General features: G+C 42.0%; 1 protein-coding gene across 5 annotated transcripts in view; it reads right to left on the minus strand.

Annotated features, from left to right (window-relative positions):
• The window catches only part of ADAM22 (ADAM metallopeptidase domain 22), a 1,877,697-nt gene that overhangs the window by 359,879 nt on the left and 1,496,156 nt on the right, over positions 1-21,662 (minus strand). For all 5 annotated transcript variants that reach the window (XM_069648369.1, XM_069648368.1, XM_069648372.1 and 2 more), the window contains exon 15: positions 21,408-21,507. In XM_069648369.1, the coding sequence (XP_069504470.1) occupies positions 21,408-21,507 (100 nt within the window). The remainder of the gene's footprint in view (positions 1-21,407; positions 21,508-21,662) is intronic.

A 21,662-nucleotide genomic window follows, 5' to 3' on the forward strand; every position in this document is an offset into this window, starting at 1 on the left:
TCGTAGGGTGTTGTCCAATTACAATGCCGAAGACTTCTCAAAGCGCTGTATATGTTTAGACACTGTACAGTGCTGCCAGTGTGCAATGAACAAGCCTCATCAAGTGCCTTATGTACATGGTGTAGGTAGACTGCAATGTATCTTAATACCACCATCATCACAGAGTAGTCCCAGCCTCACTTCATGACTGTTCTCACGTTGTATTGCAAAGTATAAAGGGGGAGGATGTTTTATATCCTGAACATAATTGTTTTTGCAACAGTCTGTCCTCCTTTTTTTTGGCTTAAATTGTGATGAATATTTATCTTGAACCTCTGAAGCTGTTGGAGGGGTGACATTTTACTTTCCCCAATTCCTGTGTCATGTAAACAATAGTCCAGGAAGTGGGGCACAAACTGCAACGGAATTGCCTTATAAAGTATGTTGCGGTGCTCATTCATGTGTGTTTTACCTATTTAACGATAATTTGCTACTTATATAGCGCATTCCATGGAATATATTCACATACAATATCACACAACCGAAGTTGGTACTGATTTATCAACCTCTGAAAAGAAAAAAGGCTGAGTTGACCCTGTTGGGATCCGAACCTGTGACCTGACTGACGATCTTATACAGATCGCAGCAGCCAGCGCTCAATCCAGTGAGCTATCTTACCCGCTTTAGCATAGGAATCTGCTTATGATAATGCTATGTGAGCGCAAGCATAATTTGTGCTAACACTGAGCGCAAAAATAAAAAAGGTATGCACTGCCCCTTATTTTTTAAAGTTTATTAAAAGCTGACCTGGAGCTGGGGTTTTTGGATCAGTGCGAAAAAGTGAGCAAATGCTTTGATAATACCAAATGGAGAAAACCAGTTTTGTCACCATCAAAATTATTTAAAAAATGGTTGCACTAGGGAAAACATGTATCTGACTCTTTTCTGAAAGGTGTTTATTACATTTCTTTTTTGGGACAAACCAATGCTTATTTGCACTATTTTCCTATTATTGCTGTATAAGAATATCTATTTTGTCTATAAAGTATGCTGTCAGTTGAGCTTGCTGGAATACTAGTGTCTCACTACCTCTCCATCTCATCCCAAGCCTTAATGCAATTCAAATCGCAGCTCCATCCATCTAGGAAAATAATTTAGACATTTTTTTCCATTGCAGTCTGTAAGGTATTCTATTGTTTGGTCTGGTTAGCACGAGCACGGTTTATTTTTGCTGATGGATCTCATTCAGATCTCTAGATTTCATTGTCAAATCCAAATTAAATTTTAATCGGACATTCCCTCCATAACAAATGTGTGGTGTTTCACTGATAGATCATGTGGCTTTTAGTGTAAGCTTTTAAAAATGAGATATATATCATGGGAAAACCCTACCCGTTCTGCCTTGAACATTCCAATTAGCAATTTGCAGACAGTGAAGGAGAAAAATAATGCTGAAACATACAAATTATAATAATTGTTTTAATTTATAATTAAACACCAAATTAGAGCTGCAAGATGCAGAAATAATGCACAAAAATGTATGCCTCTCTATCAACAGTTTCTAGTTATACCCGGAAAAATTAAGGAAATATTAGTGACCTGACCCCTCTCCGACACGACCACTGTGCTACCCCCTGAGGAGCACGGTGCCCCCCCCCCCGTCATCAATACCTGGCTCTGCCACTGCCCGTGAAGTAAGGTGCTGAGTATTTAGGTGGTCTTCTTAAGTCTTAAGGAGAGCCAACTCGTCGGTCGTGACTAAGAATGATTCCAGGAGTAAGACTAAGGGATCATGAGATTTTGTTAAGCAAAACTGTTCAAATACTACAATACAAGTTGACAACATTGAGGGATTAACTCCCCTCCAATTGTGATAAAGTCTATTTTTTTTGGTTGGCTGAAAGAAGAATTCAACCTTTCAAAAATTCATGACATAAAAAACATTTTCATACAATTTATCAAATTTGATACAATTTCATCATACGTTACATCATTCACATAGACTATTACAACAGTGTTGTTTTGTTAAAACAATCATTGAGATAAAAACTTAGACTAAATAAGTAAATAAGGCAAAATAAACACCATCTATGTAATAGGAGGTTAACAAATTGCATTATTGTCACATGTATTTAAAACAGATGTTGGCGAAAGGAGCATGTCAAGGAACTGTACCAAAGCAATTTTAACCGACATTCTATTAGTAGAAAAAAGAGCTTTCCATATGTCATCACTCGTGTATTTGCAAATTAAAACCAAGAGGTTACTGAAAAACAAGGCCCGCTCTGTCTTCAGTGAGACACATTCTACCACCAAGTGTTGTAGCGTCTCTGTGTGCCTAGGTTCTTTACAGAAACGGCAGGAGATCATTCCCTTTGAAATTATACCTCTCCTGACACGTATTTCATTCGTAGGCCACAGATTCATTCTTAATCTCATATACTAATTTTGTATTTATGGAGATGGACAGCTGTTAAGAACTGAAACACAATGGATACAGGAGAATGATACAAAGGTTCTCGTAAAAGGATACAGACTGGTAGCAATAAAGGATACACTCAAAGTCTTCTTCCACCGGAAGATGTAAGAGGTAAGGCGTAGTGTATCAAAAGAGAACCTTCTAACTAATGTCACTCTCTGACTAGTAAAACCCACAGTCAGATAGAGCTATTAGTGGGAAGGGCATGAGTGGACCAAGATTCACCAGGCTGTTGATAAAGAGGAACGAATTTAGAATGATAATTTGAAATGAAGGACAATAAGAACCTATGTTGAACACACTAACCTGCATGTGTAGCCAAGGAAACCTGGGTGTGTAGCCAAGGAAGTCTCAAGAAGTCCGAGGAATCCAAGGAAACAACGTCAAGGAAATGGTAGTGAGGGATCTAACCCGAGCGGAATGAGGGCCGCACTAGAGACGGGTTGGTGCACACACAGGAAAGCGTCCAGAGTCCAGTGCACGTGTAGAAGGAGAGTATGAGAATCTTGATCCAGGAAGTACAAGTCCTTAATACAGTAGAAGTTCAATGAGTACGGGATCTTGGTAGATGGAGGCAGAGCCGTAATCTGCAGGGTGTTGGTGCTGCCGGGTAGACAGCCGAAGTCTCTATACAGCAATAGGAAGCTGCGGTGTGGAGCAGCAATGCGGCAGGCTTCCAATAGAAATAGCAGGAAGATGCCGTGGGTAAATGGTGGGACTCCGTTTGAACGAGGAGTAAAGAACCGTGTGCGAGCGCGGAGGAAACAGGCAGCTCAAGAAAAGCTGGAAGTTGCTGGGATATGGTCAGAACGCGAGAAGGCAACCGTACCTTAGGAAGTAGTAGAAAAACGTCTGCGAAAAGCAGAAGTAAGCTCCGGAACGCGAAATGAGTAACAAACGATCAGAAGCGCGGTTGCAAGACTTCCGCTTCGTTAAATGGAGTCAGCTGACTTGTGAAGGACACACGTGAACGTAAACGTCATTGCGTTGGTCATGTGATCCATACATTTCGATTAGCGCCTCCCAGATAACTTCCATTGAGTGTAGAATGGTCTAGCCGTTCTCAAGGCTGAGGAAGCCGGAAAACAGGAACTTTTGGCTTTCACAACGGAGCCAGGTGGAGAGGACGGAGAGGTAGGCATGACAACAGCGCACTAAATAATTTGCCATCTGACCCAGTCTGTTGTAACCAAAAATGTGTACATTAAAATCGGTATAGGTGATACATTTCTCTCGCGTACATACCCAATCGTATCTGTGAAGTTTCATCTTGAATTTGTCGGTGTTAGCCAATAAATCATCAATTGATAAATCAGCGGAAGCAATAGTATCTAATACAGCGTTACGCCAAACAATTGGGAATTTATCCTTTGAAGCCAACATGTAGCAGGCTCCTCTAGATAGTGTAGTGCAAGATTCAACAACCATCATGCATTTCCTAAAAAAGGCACACAATTTCCAAGCCACGTGCACAGCTAAGGATGTTAGGCCAAGTTTGAACCTGATTATGTCCATTGGCACACAATTAGGTAATCTCAAGATGACCCTCCAGAAGGGAGCCTCAATTCTCTCCCATTTTATTGGATTCCAAGGCAACATTACCTCTACACCATAAAGAATGGTGGGAACCACCTTTTGTTGGTAAAACATTATGATATGGGAATAGGAGAATTTACCATATCTATGTGCTAGAATCTTGGCTTGTGAAATTAAACTTTGTAGTTTCAATTCAATCGATGTAAGAAAAGTTGGGCTGACGGTGTGACCACTAAACATTACTCCCAAATATTTGTATTGTTCTACAACCATTAAGTTGGATTGGTATAGTTTCCATGAAAATGTATTTGGTTTGTTCCCTGGTTTTGCTCCACATGTTACAATCTGCATTTTTTCGATGTTAATCAGCAGATTGTTTTCATTGGTGTATTCTTCAATTTAGTTAGTAGATTTTGCAATCCTCGTGGTGTCTGTGATAGCTAGACCAGGTCATCTGTGTAAAGTAACCAAGCCAACTTTTGTGAACCAAGGTTGGGCACATCTGCTAGGGCCTCGTCTAATCTCCACCCAATATTTCTCAAAAATAGGTTGAACAAAGTGGACACCAAAATGCATCCCAGCCGTAGACCACGGTGTGTTTGGAAAGTTGTGCACAACAGGCCTTCAGAGTGAGACGAAACTGCATGGAGGTATTGGTATGTAGTAGTTTTATTAAAGTTAGGAGTGTAGAGGGACACTTATAGTCACTTAGTTTGGTAAACAATTTCTGTCGATCAACTGAATCGAAGGCCACGCGTAATCTACAAATGCCATATAAATTGTCTGTTTCTGCTCTTCCCCTTTTGCTCTGACCATGTTTAGCGCTATGATGTTAGGAATAGTACCAAGACCCGCCACAAATCCCGCCTGAAAGGGATCTATGTTTTGAGAATCTGAGGTCCATTGATTGAGTTGTTTCAACACAATCCGACTATAAATTTTCCCCGGTGCATCAAGAAGAGCTATTGGTCTGTAGCTCTGGGGTTTGGAGCGGTCTCCTTTTTTATAGATAGGAATCACACTAGAGTGCTTCCAAGAGGGGGGTAGCTGTTGTGTGATGTTTATATACAGAGTAAAGATCTTAAACAGGATGTCAGCTCAATGTTGTGGATGCTGTTTCAATGTAAAATTAGAGAGACCATTGGGTCCCGGGGCTCTCGATTTGCTCACCTTGTTTATGTAATTAAGAATGTCATCTTTGTTGAAATCTAGTTTGAAGAATTGAGACTCCTCAACTTCTGAAAACGAGACTAGGCTACTTGGTTTCGCATAAAGTTGTTTGAAATGTGTCACCCACTCTAGTTCAGATACTCCATTTACCTGGATACTGAGTTGGGACGCTGCACCAGCCTGGTTTAGAGTCTCCCACGTACGAGCCATATTTTTTGTTTGTATCAATTCCAATATCCTCTCCCCATCTTGTTGGTACAAGAGAGCCCTATGGGCTCTCATCCAATTGTTGTGATTGGTTTTGATTTTAACTAGAGCACGCGCCCTTATGTTTGGTGGCAGCAGCATTGCTTGTCTCTTACTTGCACTGGAACATGCTTTTCTTCTCTGAATTTCAGGATTGAAACTGTGAAGTGGCTTTTTCTTATGCGAGATAGAAGATGCGATTATGGAACAATAACATTAGATCATAATAGTTAGTAACTCCTTCGTTAAGGTTGCACTTGGATTGGCAAAGAACTGTGTCTAATGCAGAGTTAAGATGTGCCAGGGTGGGTTCTGACCATCTGATACGATTTACAGCATTTTTTACTTGAATCTCTCCCTTTCCTTGCAATTGTTGCAAGGTAGACTTGCCATCGCTTGCGCACCAAAGCAGCCTAAGCATGTTGTGATCGCTTTGTGTAGTAGGTATTACTTGGAACTCAATTAATTTAGAAAATAATTTAGCATCTACATATCAATGATTGCTTTTGCTTTCCCTCTTTTCCACGTATGTTTGGGTGGAATGTCATTGAACCATGCTCCATTGACCATATGTTAGCCACGTAATTTTGTAAAAAGTGACCATTGTAACATTCAAGCCTGATTCTGGGTAGTGACAGGATCTAGACAATGTAAATTCAAATCACCAGCAACTATAATGTGTGACACATCAGATGAAAATGCCATTTGATCAAAAACATCATTTAGATCGTTAAAGAATACTTCAACAGAAATCGCTCTAGGGTTCCAGTACAAATTAACTATTGCATAGCTAGTCTGGTGATCGACAATCTTTGTTAGTTGAATATGCGCATTTGGCGATACCCAGGAAGAGAGGGTTACATTTGAGTTGGTCTTAACACCTGTCAAGAGGCCCAAAGTTGGTCGTCCCTTCAGACCTCTCGAGGCTGGTATTAACAATACATCATAATTATCCCAAATAGGGACATTGAGCAGCCATGTTTCTTGAAGAACCACTATATCGTAACTCTCAATGCCACTGTTGGTATTATTTAACAAATGCACAAAACCACAAGTGTTCCAGCAAGCCAATGAAATAACCTTTTGGTTTACAGGTATGTCTAGTTAACTATTGTTCTTGACACAATTACAACCACATACATTTTGATCTTGTGGCCTTTGTTTTGTTGGAGATTTGAGGTTCACACTTAAGCAGGCTGCGACAGTTGGGAGATTTTTATGTGACTTTATATTATATTCAAAAGCAGGGCCAGCGAGTACAACAAATCCCATTTCAAAGAGCTGTTGTTTGGGTTGCCAAATTGTGTTTAGTACAACTTTTGATCTCAACCATAATCTTACCAGAGTCAATGTTTTATCATTAAGAAATTGAACCTGGTCAATATCCGAGGACCCTATATGTTCTAAGGCCGGTACATCAGAGAATAGTTCTATTATACTCTGGTGATTTAAGTCATACTGTGTGAATGGGGCCTGTCTGCAGCCAATAAGAATCGAGAAGGGACAGCCACTAGATGGGATGATCTTTTCCCTATCCACCTCTTTGGGTTTTTGCACAATGGGCGCCTGTTTAGGTTTGTGCAACATTCATGCTTTCAGTATGCCATCTACCTCTCTGGCCATACCTGTGACATAACCTGTCACAGAGCTTGATGTAGGGTGATAGCATTCATTGGAACTATTGCCAGAGACTGCTGTTGCTGAAATGCCAGCAGAGAGCAAACCCAACTCAACTTGACCACATGTGCCATTGAAATCATCAATTCTCATAGTTTGAGAGTACATGTCCTGTGCATTGATTGGTACAGAATTCATACTTTTGGGAGCTGGAAATGTGTCCAGCTTTTCTACAGCTTTAGCAGATTCTGAAAGTTTGGGCAATTTTGGAGTATTATCAAGTAGTATAGGTCTTAACCCTGCCATATAGGCATCTACTTCTTTTCGTAGTTCCTTTCTTCGCGCATCCAAGGCAGCATTGTCCTTGTCTGTTATTGGTGTAATTCTTTGAATTGGGTTTGCTTTCGGAGGCAGAATTTGAAGAATCCGAAGACGTCCCTTGCATGCTGTCAGAAGCTTTCACAAGGTCATCCAATGGAGCATAGGATGCTATCACTTGTTGGGTATCAATTATTGATCTGTTATTGCAAACCAAGTTCAAAGATGCATATTTCTTAGCCACCGCACTTGCAGCTAAAGTCAAACCCTTTTTTTATGGAAGTTTTACATCTTTAATAAATTATTTAGTAGCTGAGCTAGTGACGATTTTAATTGCTTTCATGTTCTTTGATTTCTTTTTGCAAACAGGATTTCTCCCCAATTTTAAAGACCGTGACATTGTGTTGTTTTCACCGTCTTCAGAAAAAATGGTGAAAGCCTGTTTCTCAGCTATGATTGGTACTTCTATAGGGGCAATTGTCTTCGCCAATGCGGAAGTGTGTGTGTCCACTGTGATCATCTTTTCAATAACAGGAAGTGAAGTAATATAATCAACCTGTACAGCAATAGAATTCATAGGAACTTTCATCTCCTTAACATTTGCCAATGGTGCATTCGTAACAGTAACTTTGTTATTTGGAACATCAAGTATCGAGAGTTGGCGTGATATTGCAACCAAGTTCATGTTTTTTCTGCCAGTCCAAAATGTTGGCCAACTGTGACGCTTGGAGATTGATTTTCGTCTCCAGAGATTCAAATAGTTTGACCAGTGTATTTATTGTTAAATTTAAGGCATTAAGTGTAATTTGAATAAGAGAGGTTGTGGGTTTGCTTATTGATGGCTGACTCCCAAGGCTCTACTTCGAGGAGGAGGTGCTATATAAGATGCTTCTAAGTCGGATTCCACAGGAGTGAGATCTCGGAAAAGCTCTGGTGAGCATGACAGTTTATCAGAGCTTTGCTGCAGAAAAGAGTCTGACTCATTTGACTCAAGGTCAATGACTGCTATATCCTTGGGAGCAAGTGGTAAGTTCGCATCATTCGCATCATTAGAGTCAAGATCGCCAATTGGGCGAATAGGGTCCCCTTGTAGAACCGTATTGTCAGAAAGAGATATATTGGACAACTTTTTAAGGGGGACGACACAAGAGTTGTCAATACCCATAATTTGAATGGGTTCTGAGCAATTTTTTTTCCATGGGCAATTGTTTCTATGTCAGTATCAAAAGAGCCAGCAACAGGCAAGGCAGAGACCCCTTCCTCAGGGCTGAGCTGCTTGGTTGATGTGTCCTGGCAAAAAGATCGCATATCAGCATTCAGGATGGGTTTGCCATTACCCAACTGTTTGGATTTGATCACCCGAGGCACAGGAGTAGAAGCAATATGCACTGAATTTTGCTGGTTAGTTTGGAATTCTATATGCTTGCACTTTAGCCCCATTTGTTGGGCTCGTCCCATCGCCGGCATGTCAGAACATAGGGTATATACTACCCGATTTATATTGAGTCAAGAAGATGAAGGTCTTTGGGAAGGTCAGCAGTTTTTAAAGCAGCACAAAGATCAGGTCACAAAGCGCAGCGAGCAAGAAGCTGCCTAAATACAACAGCAATTTCTAGCTCTGAAATAGTTCTTTGTTGCAAGAATGGTGCCGAAATTCCATCCGGGTGAAACCTCGGCTAAAACTTCACAGTGTTCATATACAATGTGTCCACAACGGACTTGATTCTGCTGAGGCTGTATTCACCAGTGCTACCGAGATCAAAGGCTTGAGGCCTGCAGTCTGCGGGTGCTGTGGTGAATGGCAAGCCTGACGAAGAACAAGACTTGGGGGCCGCCTCAGTATAGACCGTGGAAGGAGCTTTCCGTTACTGCAGAAATATAGAACAGATGTTGCTTGAATGCGATGCTTTGTTTGTTCCTAGGCAAGACGTATAGGAGAGGTTGCTTTGAATGTGATGAGCAAACTTTCATAACTCTTATCTCAGTTTTAAAGGATGTCCGTGCAGCCCCCACAAAGGAGCATCCAGCTCCCAGCAAACAGCCAAACAGCCATGATGTGCGAGCACCCTTCACTTGTGCGGGCTTAACGCTGCAAGGGTCATGCAGAGTCTGTTTTGAGCTTCCTCTTACTGAAGGGGTGGAGCCACGGCTCTTAAGGGCGCAGTGTGTACTTCCAGTTCGTAGAGCAGAAATGAAAGCAGAATTCTCCACGCTATTAAGAGCAGCCAAACAGCCGTGATGTGCAAGCACCCTTCAGTTGTGCGGGCTTAACATGCAGGCTTCACTTGTGCGGGCTTAGTCTATTTTCCTGTCTTATTGTAGAACAGACCCTTCATGAATACAATAATTAAAAAAGCAGCCTGCCCCCAACTAACCAAACAAACTGAATCCCATAATCTCATTCACATCAACCAATCTGGATTCTGATGAAGAAGAAATACTGAAGCATCTCTTCTTTACATCAGGGGACACATGCTACTCTTCCTAGAAAAATAACATTACCACATGCCTCACACTTCTAGATCTCTCAGTGGCATTTGACACTGTAAACCACAAACCCATAGGTCTCCAGAACGTATCTCTAAAACTGATTAAATCATTCCTCAGCAACTGCACCATGTGACGATTCTCCAGATGACACCACTTCTCCCCAAAGAGGTGCCCCTTTCCATGAGGCTAGCGAGGTGAGGCCGCTAACCGATAGTCCCCCTATGAGTGGTAACATGGGGGAGGATCTCATGGGCAGGAATTCCCCTCCTGGGGACAAGGAAGTGAATCTGGGACACAGCCCCTTTATCTCCCACCCCCACAGGATAACAACACACCCAACCCTTCCTTACCTATGATAAAGTCCAAGACTATGTCTTACTGTAATGTGTCAGGCAGTTTCATTTTGGTAAGTACTGGGAAAAAGAGGAACCCAAGAACGCTACAGACAAGCATGAAGAGTGTTCAGTCAGCTGTTATGAATCGAACTGATGTTATGCTGGGGTAGTGCCAGCTTCTTAAGCTAAACAGTAAAGAAGGACAAGGGGAGTAACATCCGGAAGGAGAAGTCAGCGAGTTAGGAGGCTACCAAAGAGCCTGGGATCAAAGGCTGTATCAGAGGAACCATGTGGAGTGATGAGAACGAACCAAAGGACACCAGGAAAGCATCTCACTGGTTGGCTGAGAGTCCACAACCTTGAAGCTGAGAGCCATTGTGGTGGGGGTGTGATCTCCGGTGGGTAGGCCGTGCTGTCCAAGAACTAAGCTGAGACTGCTAACACTAGCCTATCATGGAGCCACGTATGCAATGGTATGGGAAGTACAAGGAACTTTGGTGGTTGCACAACCTGTAACTGGTGGACCACCTGGTCCAAAACTTGCACACGGACCGCCAACGGTAACGGACCACAAAGTCGAGTGGGCTGAAGAAGAGCAGAAGAAGAAAGATAAAGAAAGAACCTGTGACCCCTGGCAAAAACGGCAAAGAGGTCCCTGAGAGAAGGTAACAGGAATAGTAATAAGTCCAGAAGGCGGCCGTGTAAACTTGAGAAAGTGGAACAAGAAGACAAATAGGTAATTTTATGAGGCAACTCCCTGGTCAGTTCCAGAAGACTGTGGTAGTGAAGAGTCAAGAAGTACTCAGGGAGCCTCTTTCTCATCCGGGTGAGGCCAGTTTGAAGAATATTTGCAAAATGTTGAAGATTCAAGGGGAGCTCAGGGAGTCTCTCCATCGTCTCAGTGGGGGCAAGTTGAAGGACAGTTTTCAACTGGAGATAATCCAAAATCCATTAATAGAACTTAAAGAATTGATGAAGAAACTAAATTTAAAGTAACTCAATTTAGAACTGTTGAACACTGGGCAGAAGCTAGGAGAAGGGGTCCATTCTCCTAGCCCCATGATATCTGCTGGAACTTTATGATGCCTGAACTCTGAGAGACATTTACCCAGGAGAAGGGAGTCATTCTCAGGGTTTGGGGGATAAGAACTCTCCTGTTAGCTTAGGTATTTAGTTTAAGTGACAGGGATAGGAGTTTTGACTAGGATCGTACCTTTTCTTTTGGACACAACAGACTTACTGACCAGCACAAGTTTTAGTTTTGTTGCGGTAGGGACACCACTTCTACTATTAGGGTTAGGTAGGATTGCATTTTCTGTTTAATAAATGTGTGTAGCAACAAACATGCCATCACTTGGTCGGACTTCTCATTCCAGGTCACCACAACCACCATTGTATAAAATGAACACATTTCAAGCTACCCTTCAACCTCTACCAATAGGACTGCCAAAAGGTTCCATCCTATCCCCCTGACTGTTCAAAAAATAGATCAAACCCCTTACTGACATAATTGGTGATAGTCAAGGTTACACTGGTGACACCCAATTAGCCTTCGCCCTAACCCCAGAAACGTACATGAACCACACTATTATAAGCTTTCTACTCACCATAACAAAAGGGATGGCTTACAACAACCTACGTCTCAACCCAAGCAGAAATGAAATTCTAATTTATAACAAAACCCCCATATACAACTTAATGTTCACCTACCCCACTCACCCCTCCATAGCACAGGAAGCAAAGAAACTAGGCATCATATTTGAACTTAAACTCACCACTCAAACCTAATCAGTCTGAAAAAAAGACAACTCACTCATCCACATCCTTAAATAAATCCTCCAATACCAAAAACTGAACCAAAGGATTGGCATCACCGGAGCCTTGCTACTACCTAAATTGAACATCAGTGCTCTCCAAAGATTACAGAACAAAGCCGCTATGCTCATACAGGGATTAAAACTACGCGACTAAATATAAGAAATCCTGAAAACCCTCAAATGGCTACCCATTAGTCACCAAATACAAATCAGAACCTCATCATTACACACTCCCTACTGCATGCCTATGAACCACACTGCGTACAAAAAGTAATTCACAAAACTACACTCCAGGCACTTTCTGCTCCTCCTCTAAACTCAAACTACAAACCGACAAATGCCACAGACAATGTCACAGAGAAAGGACCTTCTCTCTATATCCTCCTCCCTGTGGAATTCCCTCCCAAAACACCCAACACTGGAACTGAAAAGCCCCAGTTTAAAAAAACACCTAAAACAATGATATGCCAACAATTTGCTACAAAAATGACACAGCCCCCCTGAAACTCTAATAAGTGCCCCTTCGCCACCTTCAACACCCTCATCACACTCCCCCTCACCATCCCCTCTCCACACATATTTACACTCATACCCCCTTTCCCAACCCAACCCAATTACCCTACACTTCTAGCACTTAATCCTCTACCCCACCCTCTTTTCCTTCCCTCTATTGCTGGATTGTACATATCTGTACCTAACAGCATCTACGCTCTTCGCCTTTTGTCTCTTTTCTGACTCCCTCCTGTGGGGTATATTTATATGGCAACAATTAATGCAGGGAGTGTGCCCCCCAATCAAAAGTGCCACACCAATATACCTGTTCATTTAATTCAATATAGCCCTGTCTATGAACAATATCATACCACACAGAGCCTTCACCCCTGTGCAACAAATAAATCAAGAATCAGACCAGTGTGTATAAAGAACATATATTGATTAATAAAAAGGAAAATGTATATTTGTACAAACCACAAGACATGCCAGCTCACTCTGTGGTCCAAATGCTTTTCTTTCCTAACAATTCACATCTCACACAAATTGAAAACACCAGTTGGTTTAGGAGAACACAGATCACAGACTCTTTAACACTACAGCATGTACAGTTTTCATTCTTTGGTTATTTCCACCCTGGTTACAGAGAAACACAGGTATGATATGATATGATATGGCATTTATTATGCGCCTATACACAAGTGTTTCAAGGTGTGACGAGGCAAGGGAGGGGAAACAAAGGGAGGACACACAACAATCAAACTAGGCCAGGTGTCATTCAGATCACCCAAGTGCAAGGCATGGGGGAAGTGGGAAAAGTGTGGGGGGTAATAAAATAATTCAGATACTTCTGTCACTCACAAAATACTCTTAATGTACAGAATTGTGCAGCACCTTGGACATGATGGAACAATTTAACTTCACAATATACTTTGCATGGGGTTTACTTTATAAAATGTAGCACTTTGAAACCATATTGGATCATACACTTGGCAATACACTTTACATGAAGTTTAATTTAAATCACATGCAACACTTTTCCATTAGCAAAAGCAATTTCACACATGCAGCACTCATTATTTATTATCTCCCTGTACACTTGGCAATGCTAGCAGTGTTGGATCTCAACAGACTTTTAAGAACAAAACACGTTTTATATATATACGGAACCCTTTCTCCACCACTATGCAATGAAGAATCTCTGTTCTCCCAGGAGTCACTTTTCTGCCCAGCACAAATTCAGATATTCAGTTTGCATTTAACACCCCTCTGCTTTGAGTCTGGAGAATAGTGAACAGTTTGGAATTTCGGAATTTTGGAGTTGGCCACAATAAGGTAAGAGACACCCACTTATTTTAAATGACTATACCTTTAATCAGCAGTTGGAGACAGATCAGAGGTGTTGAACTTTCCTGAGCTCACCCCACATTCTTTGATTATATGGGAGTTAATTAAATATGTTTTAGTAAAAATATTAAGGATCTACTTGGTTTGACCATGCTATCAATAAGGGAAGATATTAAATCAAACAGAGTCCCACAAGACTTGGTTTGGTTGGACAGGTTACTTACATAGAATATCTCTGGGTTTTGTGCTCAGGAAACGTAATCAAGGCTTCTGGATACTCAGGGGGAACACGGGGACGTGGTTAAATGGCCTCTTGAGGTTTAGCCATGGATACTTTCAGAATATTTCCCTTTATTTGCCTCTCTAGGTTCCCTCAAGATTCTAGTCTTACTCCTGGTCTAATCAACCTCGCAGGCAATGTTGGTTCCCCAGAAATTTTCAGTAGTCCCACTGAGATGATATCTGACAGCACTCTCTCTTTCCCATTGTGCGTCTCCTAATAAATCCTTATGAATCTTTAACCACTCCCCAAATTATCTAAATTAGGATGTGCCAGCTGATTTGCTAATTATTCTGGTTGGATATCTATTGTCCATCCCCATTGCAATGATTGGTTCCTTTAATTACATCCCTGTGAGTTATAACTTCACCCCTTTGAAATTTCATTTTTGACCACTTCAGTTATGTCCTTACAAACTAAAACATGGCAAAATATGGAATCTAGTAATAAGAGTTGCAAAATATATGTTTCCGAAATAGTCAATTGGCACAATGTTGTAGGTTCAAATGGTGTATTTTTGTAATTTATTCAACAAAGATGATAGTTAACAACACCAGATGTTCTATACATATATCAAATTCAACAAGCTATCATCTCCCTGAATATCTGCTTAGTGACATTTTCCAGGAAGCTATCATCACATTTCAGCTTATAACTTTAGTTCCTATGGTCGAATCAAAGTTGTCCAAACGGATAGACCCTCTCATAAGCTTTCTAATGATATTTGAACCATTATTGTGTGAGTGATGGTTGCAGAGATAATCAACAATTATGACTTCCCCACAGCACCTATGGTAATTTCAAGGCACATGCATACTTTTACTTCAGTTACACATTTCTTATTCTTCAAGAAACTTCACATGTAATTCAAGACATTTGCTTCTTTACTGGTTTGGCCTGGTATAAAACACTTACGATTCTTACGAAGTCAAAGGCCTGCAGAAGTGTTCTTATCTTCCAGACCAGGTGGCTCAAACTCCACCGCTTAGCATCAAGTGGAAGTCTCCTGGGGCATTTCCACTTGCATTTTCCCCAAATAGATTTTTAATTCCAACTACTTTCCAGAGTTCATTCCATTAATGTCTGCCTCTTTGTTTACACAGTTGGTACCACCTTACCCCAATACATTTCTTCCCAGGCACTGCTGCAGCTTCAAGGACATTTCCAGATAACAGGTGTAAGGTCACAGTTTGGGTGTTCAGGACAGGCTGAGGCCAATTCTTATGAACAGAAACTGTTGATGTTAAAATGGTGCCTGCTTCTGATACATTTTGCTTCCATCATCCTTCTCACAGTTTATTTACAAATAGTTTTACTATATACACCAGTTTCCTTACTGTGTGCCTTTGAATTCTCTTCTGCAGTGTAGTTTCATATTTAAAATAATCCTTGTTCCAAGCTGCAGAATGGGGCTATATTTACCCCATACTCCTTACTCATGATCAACCTTTCTGACTTAGCCCCTCTGATACCAACCTCATCTGCTCACCTCCACCTGTCCTACCCCCTCAAAACAGCTCTCTGCAAAATCTTTTGTTGATACACTTCACTTATCCTCCAATTGTTATTTATCTACATTTGAATTGGCATCTACCTGACTGTAACTAGCACTTTGAAGCGATTTGGCAAGTTAGTTTTTGTAAATAAAACACCAAACAAAAATAATAATAAATTACCTAATAAACATGAAACAGGATTCAATTAATTCCAAACCATTTTTTAGAAATAAAACTCACCCAAATTACATCAGAAAGGTGCCATGGGAAGGAAAGAATAGAGCCATGTGCAGAGCTGCATAGCAAGCTTATCTTGGTGTCCTAGAGAAAATCTCAAACTTGTTAACGGGGCGTGTGTGCCAGGATGCTGACTGGTAAAAGGAAAAATTACGCAAAGACCAAGCAGAGAAAAGTAGAGGATGTCTTTCTTCATGGCAGTGAATGGCAAATTGCATACCAAACCTTTTGGTGCTACGGTCGTAGGAAATTGCTAAAATTAATATATTAGTGAAGTCGACGATAGCAGCTTAAGACATCTTGAATGTAGAGTAACTATGATGGGCACTTAGTGACCAGTTTCTACTGCTTAAAAGCACAGGGGAAAGAGTATGGTGACCACTTTCATGAGGCATGGAGGTGGCACGGCTTTTGGCACTGTTCTCAATACTCTACATGAAAATGTATATTCCAGGGGCTACTTTGGTGAGGTCAGGTGTAAAACATAGGGCTCTCAGCGGCTTCAGAAGCAGTAAGGAGATGGCAGACCAAAGCATGGGCTGGTATTTTGAGCATTTCCCGGTAACACAGAAGTGCAGCGAGGAGCATGGAAGTACAAATGCTGGTACTTTCAGTGTCTGCAGCAGAACCCAAGGTGAAAGAGTAGTGGGCAATGCGTTTCAGGCTCGCAGGAGATGGTGTAGGGCAGGTCTTTTTTTAGTGTCTTTTATGAGTATTAGACGGTGGGTGACTTGTTCTTTGGGGCCACCACTCATTCACGTAAACCCATTTCCACACCTCTAGTGCAGTTATTTTAACTGCTCACAGGCCTTAGCTATACATCGAAGCAAAATCAGCCACTCCCCCCTCTACACCAGCCAGTGGCCTCTACCTCATCTACGGTTTAACCCTGTTTATTTAGGCCACAGTTTGACAATGTCCCATCCATGAGGATATGATATGATAGGTTATTTATAACACGCTTTAATACCCAAAGGTTTCTAAGCGCGGACCCGGGGATCGAACCTGTGTTGCTCTGTGTCGTCTTGCTTCCAAGGCGAGCACGTTCACCCTGAGCTATCCTCCCGAGATGAGGATTGCCACTAGATATGGAAAAACAAGAGATGATGTGTGTTCAAGGGCCTTCATTTAAATGATAGAGATATGCTTTAACCTCCCAGCCCTTTTATGAAACTTTTCAATGACTTCTGGCATACATTAAGAGAACCCTTCCTCCCGGAAATCTATCAGCTGATTGATTTCTGTACATCACCATAGCTCTTTCGCGGCCTTTTTTGTGTTTTACCTATCCATTGACTGCCCCTGACTGGGCTAATCCGGGTGGCCATTCCCAGCACTACTTGTCCTTTCCTGTCCAAAACACACCATGCTGGGATCTTTGTGAAATTGTTATACACGAACTGACATCAAGGGTTGTGCTGTATATGTCCTGCAAGTGTAATTTGTAAGCAGTATTCTGAGAGTTAACGCCTAAATTTCAGATGCAAATGAACTTCAGGTTTAATAAAACTATCTTAGCCAAGTTTGACCTCAGCCACTTGATTTATTAGCAATATGTGTGTACTCACGTCTGTTCCTTGCAATTAATTTCTGTTAAAACAGCTCTTGTCAAATACAACAGTTGTGGCTTGTCTATAGGTATTTAATAGTCATTGGGCAGGCACTGATATTATATGCACAGGTACCTAAGCTATTTGACAGATGTTGTTATCTTATGGCCAGGTAGCACCATTATGGCAGTACCAGGCTGATGCCTATCCCATTCCAACACCAAAAGCCACAATATCTGGCTTTGCCGAGACTGATAAATGTATGGACTACCACCCTCTCTACTTCTTGACTGCACATGTAATCATTTATTTCCCATCCTGAGATACTGCCTACTTTGATTTTGTGACCCTTTGCAGGACATTTCTCCAATGTACAATTCACCACAGACCTACCCCAACATACATATAGAGTTATGCCGACGTGTGTGGGTGTGCATGTGTGTTTGCAGTGTGTGTTCTTGCACCTAGGGTGTGGCCCTTACTTTCATTTTCACCCCACTTGACGTATTTAGTTTTTCATTCGCCTTCTTCTTCGCTGGTACAATCGCCTGCGACTGGCAAGTGACCCAAGACTCGGCAGAAAAGAGGCCCCGCGTTAGTCGTAATATCCTGCCTTTGGCTGATGAGGAGACATGTTTTCATTCAAACTTAATGGGAACTGGAAGTCTTTGGACTTTCATGCTAATTTCAGTTCGGGATGGCATTATGCCCATGGCCCTCATCACCCAACACTGGTCTTGATGAACATGTTTTTTTGGCGTGTCTGGGAGCCCAGGTCTGGTCTGAGTGATCTTCAGATGTCCATGTGTCATGTTAGTGACTTTTTTTATTCCCGCTCCCAATCAACCATGGCCAGCCCCTGCCCACTCTGCACCATGTTCATGCCCTGGGCATCCTTGCAGAGCTCTGTCAGGAGCCATCCCTCTGCACAAACGTGTATCTGGGAGCAAATGCTTGTGTAGGTGGCTACAGCCTGCCCGATCCATGCTCCAGTATATGCCTGAACACACCTGTAAAATGTTGCACCAACGACCAATGAGTGCCTTTAGTTCACCTGTGTTTGTGAATGAGAGTTCTGGTTTCCAGGAAGCTCCAACACATCAACATAAGCTTTTACATTTGCTTGCACAATTCTTGGCCCACAAACTCGCAGAGCAAAGTGCAGGCCTGAATGGCGCAACTATCACTGAAATGGGAAATGTATTGGAAGTAGGTGTGTGGCTATGGATGTCGGGTACTGTCAGTAGGTGGTTGGTAGAGGAAATCTTCCTTCACGCGTCTGTCATCCTAGAGGCTGCTAAGACGCTCAACAATCTACTATTGAAATCAACGTTTGTATGAGCATCTCGCAGACCCACAAGCTGACTGACCCCGACCGCCCGAGAGACTGTGAAACTGACGCAAATGCTGAACTGAAAGCAGGTGAGGGCATTAATGGTGAATAGAAGCGGAACGCAACCACTGAGATGGCAGGACCCTTTCCACAACATTTCAAGAGAGCACGATCTACTATTTTAATTATCGGCACATCCCTGTACTCTATTTGTCGAAGACTTCAATAATGTGAATTTAAGCATTGCATCCCATCATTTCAAAATCTAGGCTTTGGAAAAGTTTGTTTTCCTGTTTAAGTATTGACTGTGCTACAGTGTCTATATAGACTGAGGACACTTCTTATCTCTTTGTAGACGTCTTCGCGACCCACAATACCCTTGGGTGCACTCTGAAGTAACAATTCTCTCTTTGAAGAATAAGTGACTTTCCCACAACGTGAGTAGCCAGAATGGTCAAAGAAAACATAAAAGCTGCAGCCTGGAAAGGCTGTCTAATGGGTGGTTTCAGAAGGATGCAGCCTGACACAGCATCTCTAAGAGTAACATTAAAATCTCCCAGAGCTATGCAAGAAACATTCGTTGCTTAGACTTTTTTTTTTTACCAAAGACACTAAAGGAAGATATATATATATATATATATATATATATATATATATATATATATATATATATATATATATATAAAATTTATTTTAAAAGCAAAGGTAAGCCAAGTGTGGTGAAAACTACATACACAAGTAAAGGTAGTTTAAAGTTAAACAGGAACTTTAAACTGCTTAATTTAGTAAGAAACAAGCATTAGCGGAGCCCATACTTGTGGTTCTTGCATACTGCAAATAATTGCGGTGTTAGAGTTCAAAAAACTTGTTTTGTGCGACTCATGAGATGCAGTAACGCACCTTGTCATTTGCGCCAAGAAAGGTACGTTGAATTCACAAAGATCATAGGTATGCACATTGAAATGTCCTTTTCTCCCCTTTGCTCTTTTGCGCAAATCACGGCATGCTGCTGCTTATTTTGAAGCACATGCCATACTCACAAAGAGGACGCCCTTTGAAATGCACACAAAGCAAACACATTGGTCTGCGCCTGCTTGGAACAGGCGCAGTAGAGGTGCGATGCACGATAGGATTATTCCTGACCTTTTCTTGCATATTTTTCTAATGAGGAACAGCAGTGGTATGCACCGGTGCTGTCCCACTTGTATTTCTATCCCTTCAAGAGGGATAGAAGTGTGTTCTGCCAGACATTTCCGCTAGCAGCCTGTCACTGTGAAATTACCTCACAGCACCCACTTGGATGTGGGAGGCTGTCATAAATTAGTGCCCGGGAGTGGGCTCCCAACACTAATGAATTTAAGGTGGCGGGTCAGCATCTGTTGCGCTTCTGCACAGCCCCTCTGAAATGGGCAGGTCACCTTTTAGAATCAATAGGTGACCTGCGTATTTCTCAAACTAGTGCAAATTAAAAAGTGCATTCTCTACGTATGTTTTATCTGCACTCGGTTTTGAGAAATTGCCCCTAGCGTTCAGGTGTTTATAAGGAAGCAACAATGTGAAGGGAGTGTACATATTTACTGAATGCGTTTTTGATTATGCATCCAATGATTCTGCAGGTTCAAAAGTGTGCATAGCCGAGATGAAAATAAGAACCAATCTGGAGTCACATTAGAAGTGGACGATTCCGCGCTTGAAATTAGCAATGTTTTCCCTGCCACCAGTTTCCAGAAGACTTTCCACCTTGCCAAGGTACAGCGTGCCTTGATGGTCCAGTGCCCATGACACCGCGGATGCGCGTTTACGTAAAGCATTGCCGTTTGTTATCTTGTATTATCAGGACATGTGTCTATAGACCCTGAAACAAAAAGGATAGAAGTATAAAACACATGAACTATTGTGCAATTTGGACTCTGGAGTGAGGTGCTTTGCCTGTGGAGGTTCTGGATGATGTCAGAGCTTTTGGGGATGTGTGGAATGTGGGTCCCTCCTGTGTTCCAAGGGTGTCCGTTGTCAGTTGACTGAAGGGAGCAGGCTGCGTGGGTGTGGAGGGTCGGGTGTCTTTGATTGTACGTCCTGTCTTCGTGCACCTGCCTTTCCTGCCTCCTTCATGTACCCTGAGTTTTGTGCAACCGATGGACATTAAAGCTGTGCATACTTACCTCAACGGACAAGCTCCCGTTATTTCAGGCTCCTCTTGGTACTATGGCCAATAATGGGCTAATCCCGGATGTGAGCACCTCATGGAAAGGACTCATCCTCATGTTTGTTGATGGGGCGGTGGCACGGCAAAGTTCCTCCTTTCAGATCTTAAACAGTCCATCCACTATTCCAAAAACATTTCCAGCTGTATTTTCACAAAGTGCCTGCATTTTGGGATGACTTCCTCTAGAGGGCGCTCGATTTCTGATGCTACTGGCCAGGCTGACATTGACATGAAGAGGTCTTCTGGAACTTCACTGAATGACACATTGACCATCTTCCTATCCGATGTGCATTCATCGCTAAGCCTTGCTCTACTGTGCACTGTGATCTGCCTGCGTGTGTCCTAGTTTGAGTCTCACATGCTCATGTATGAGGGAAGGCAGCAGAACAATTGAGGAAGAAAAGGTTATTCTGAGGAAACAAAGGCCCTCTACATTCAGAGTGGAAGTAGGAGCTCAACGTAAGGTTTGCTTCGCTAATTACCTTTGATGGCTTATTGAAAAGGCAGGCTCCTCCTCCGCTGTTCAAATATTCATGGTACTCTTCAATGTTGCACTTGGAGAATTTGCTGGGGAGATAGTACCTGTGGAAAAAAGGCAAATTATACTTTTTTTAATAGGATAATGTCTACCAATTCATGAAGTGGTTTGCTTGCTTCATTATGAAAAGAAGCACATAGTCACGCCATAAGAAAGCTGATGAACAAGGCTCTCAGGATCTTCTCTATCACAGGGGATT

Source organism: Ambystoma mexicanum, chromosome 2q (genome assembly GCF_040938575.1).
Source record: "Ambystoma mexicanum isolate Mex_15411 chromosome 2q, UKY_AmexF1_1, whole genome shotgun sequence".
Lineage (NCBI taxonomy): Eukaryota > Metazoa > Chordata > Amphibia > Caudata > Ambystomatidae > Ambystoma > Ambystoma mexicanum.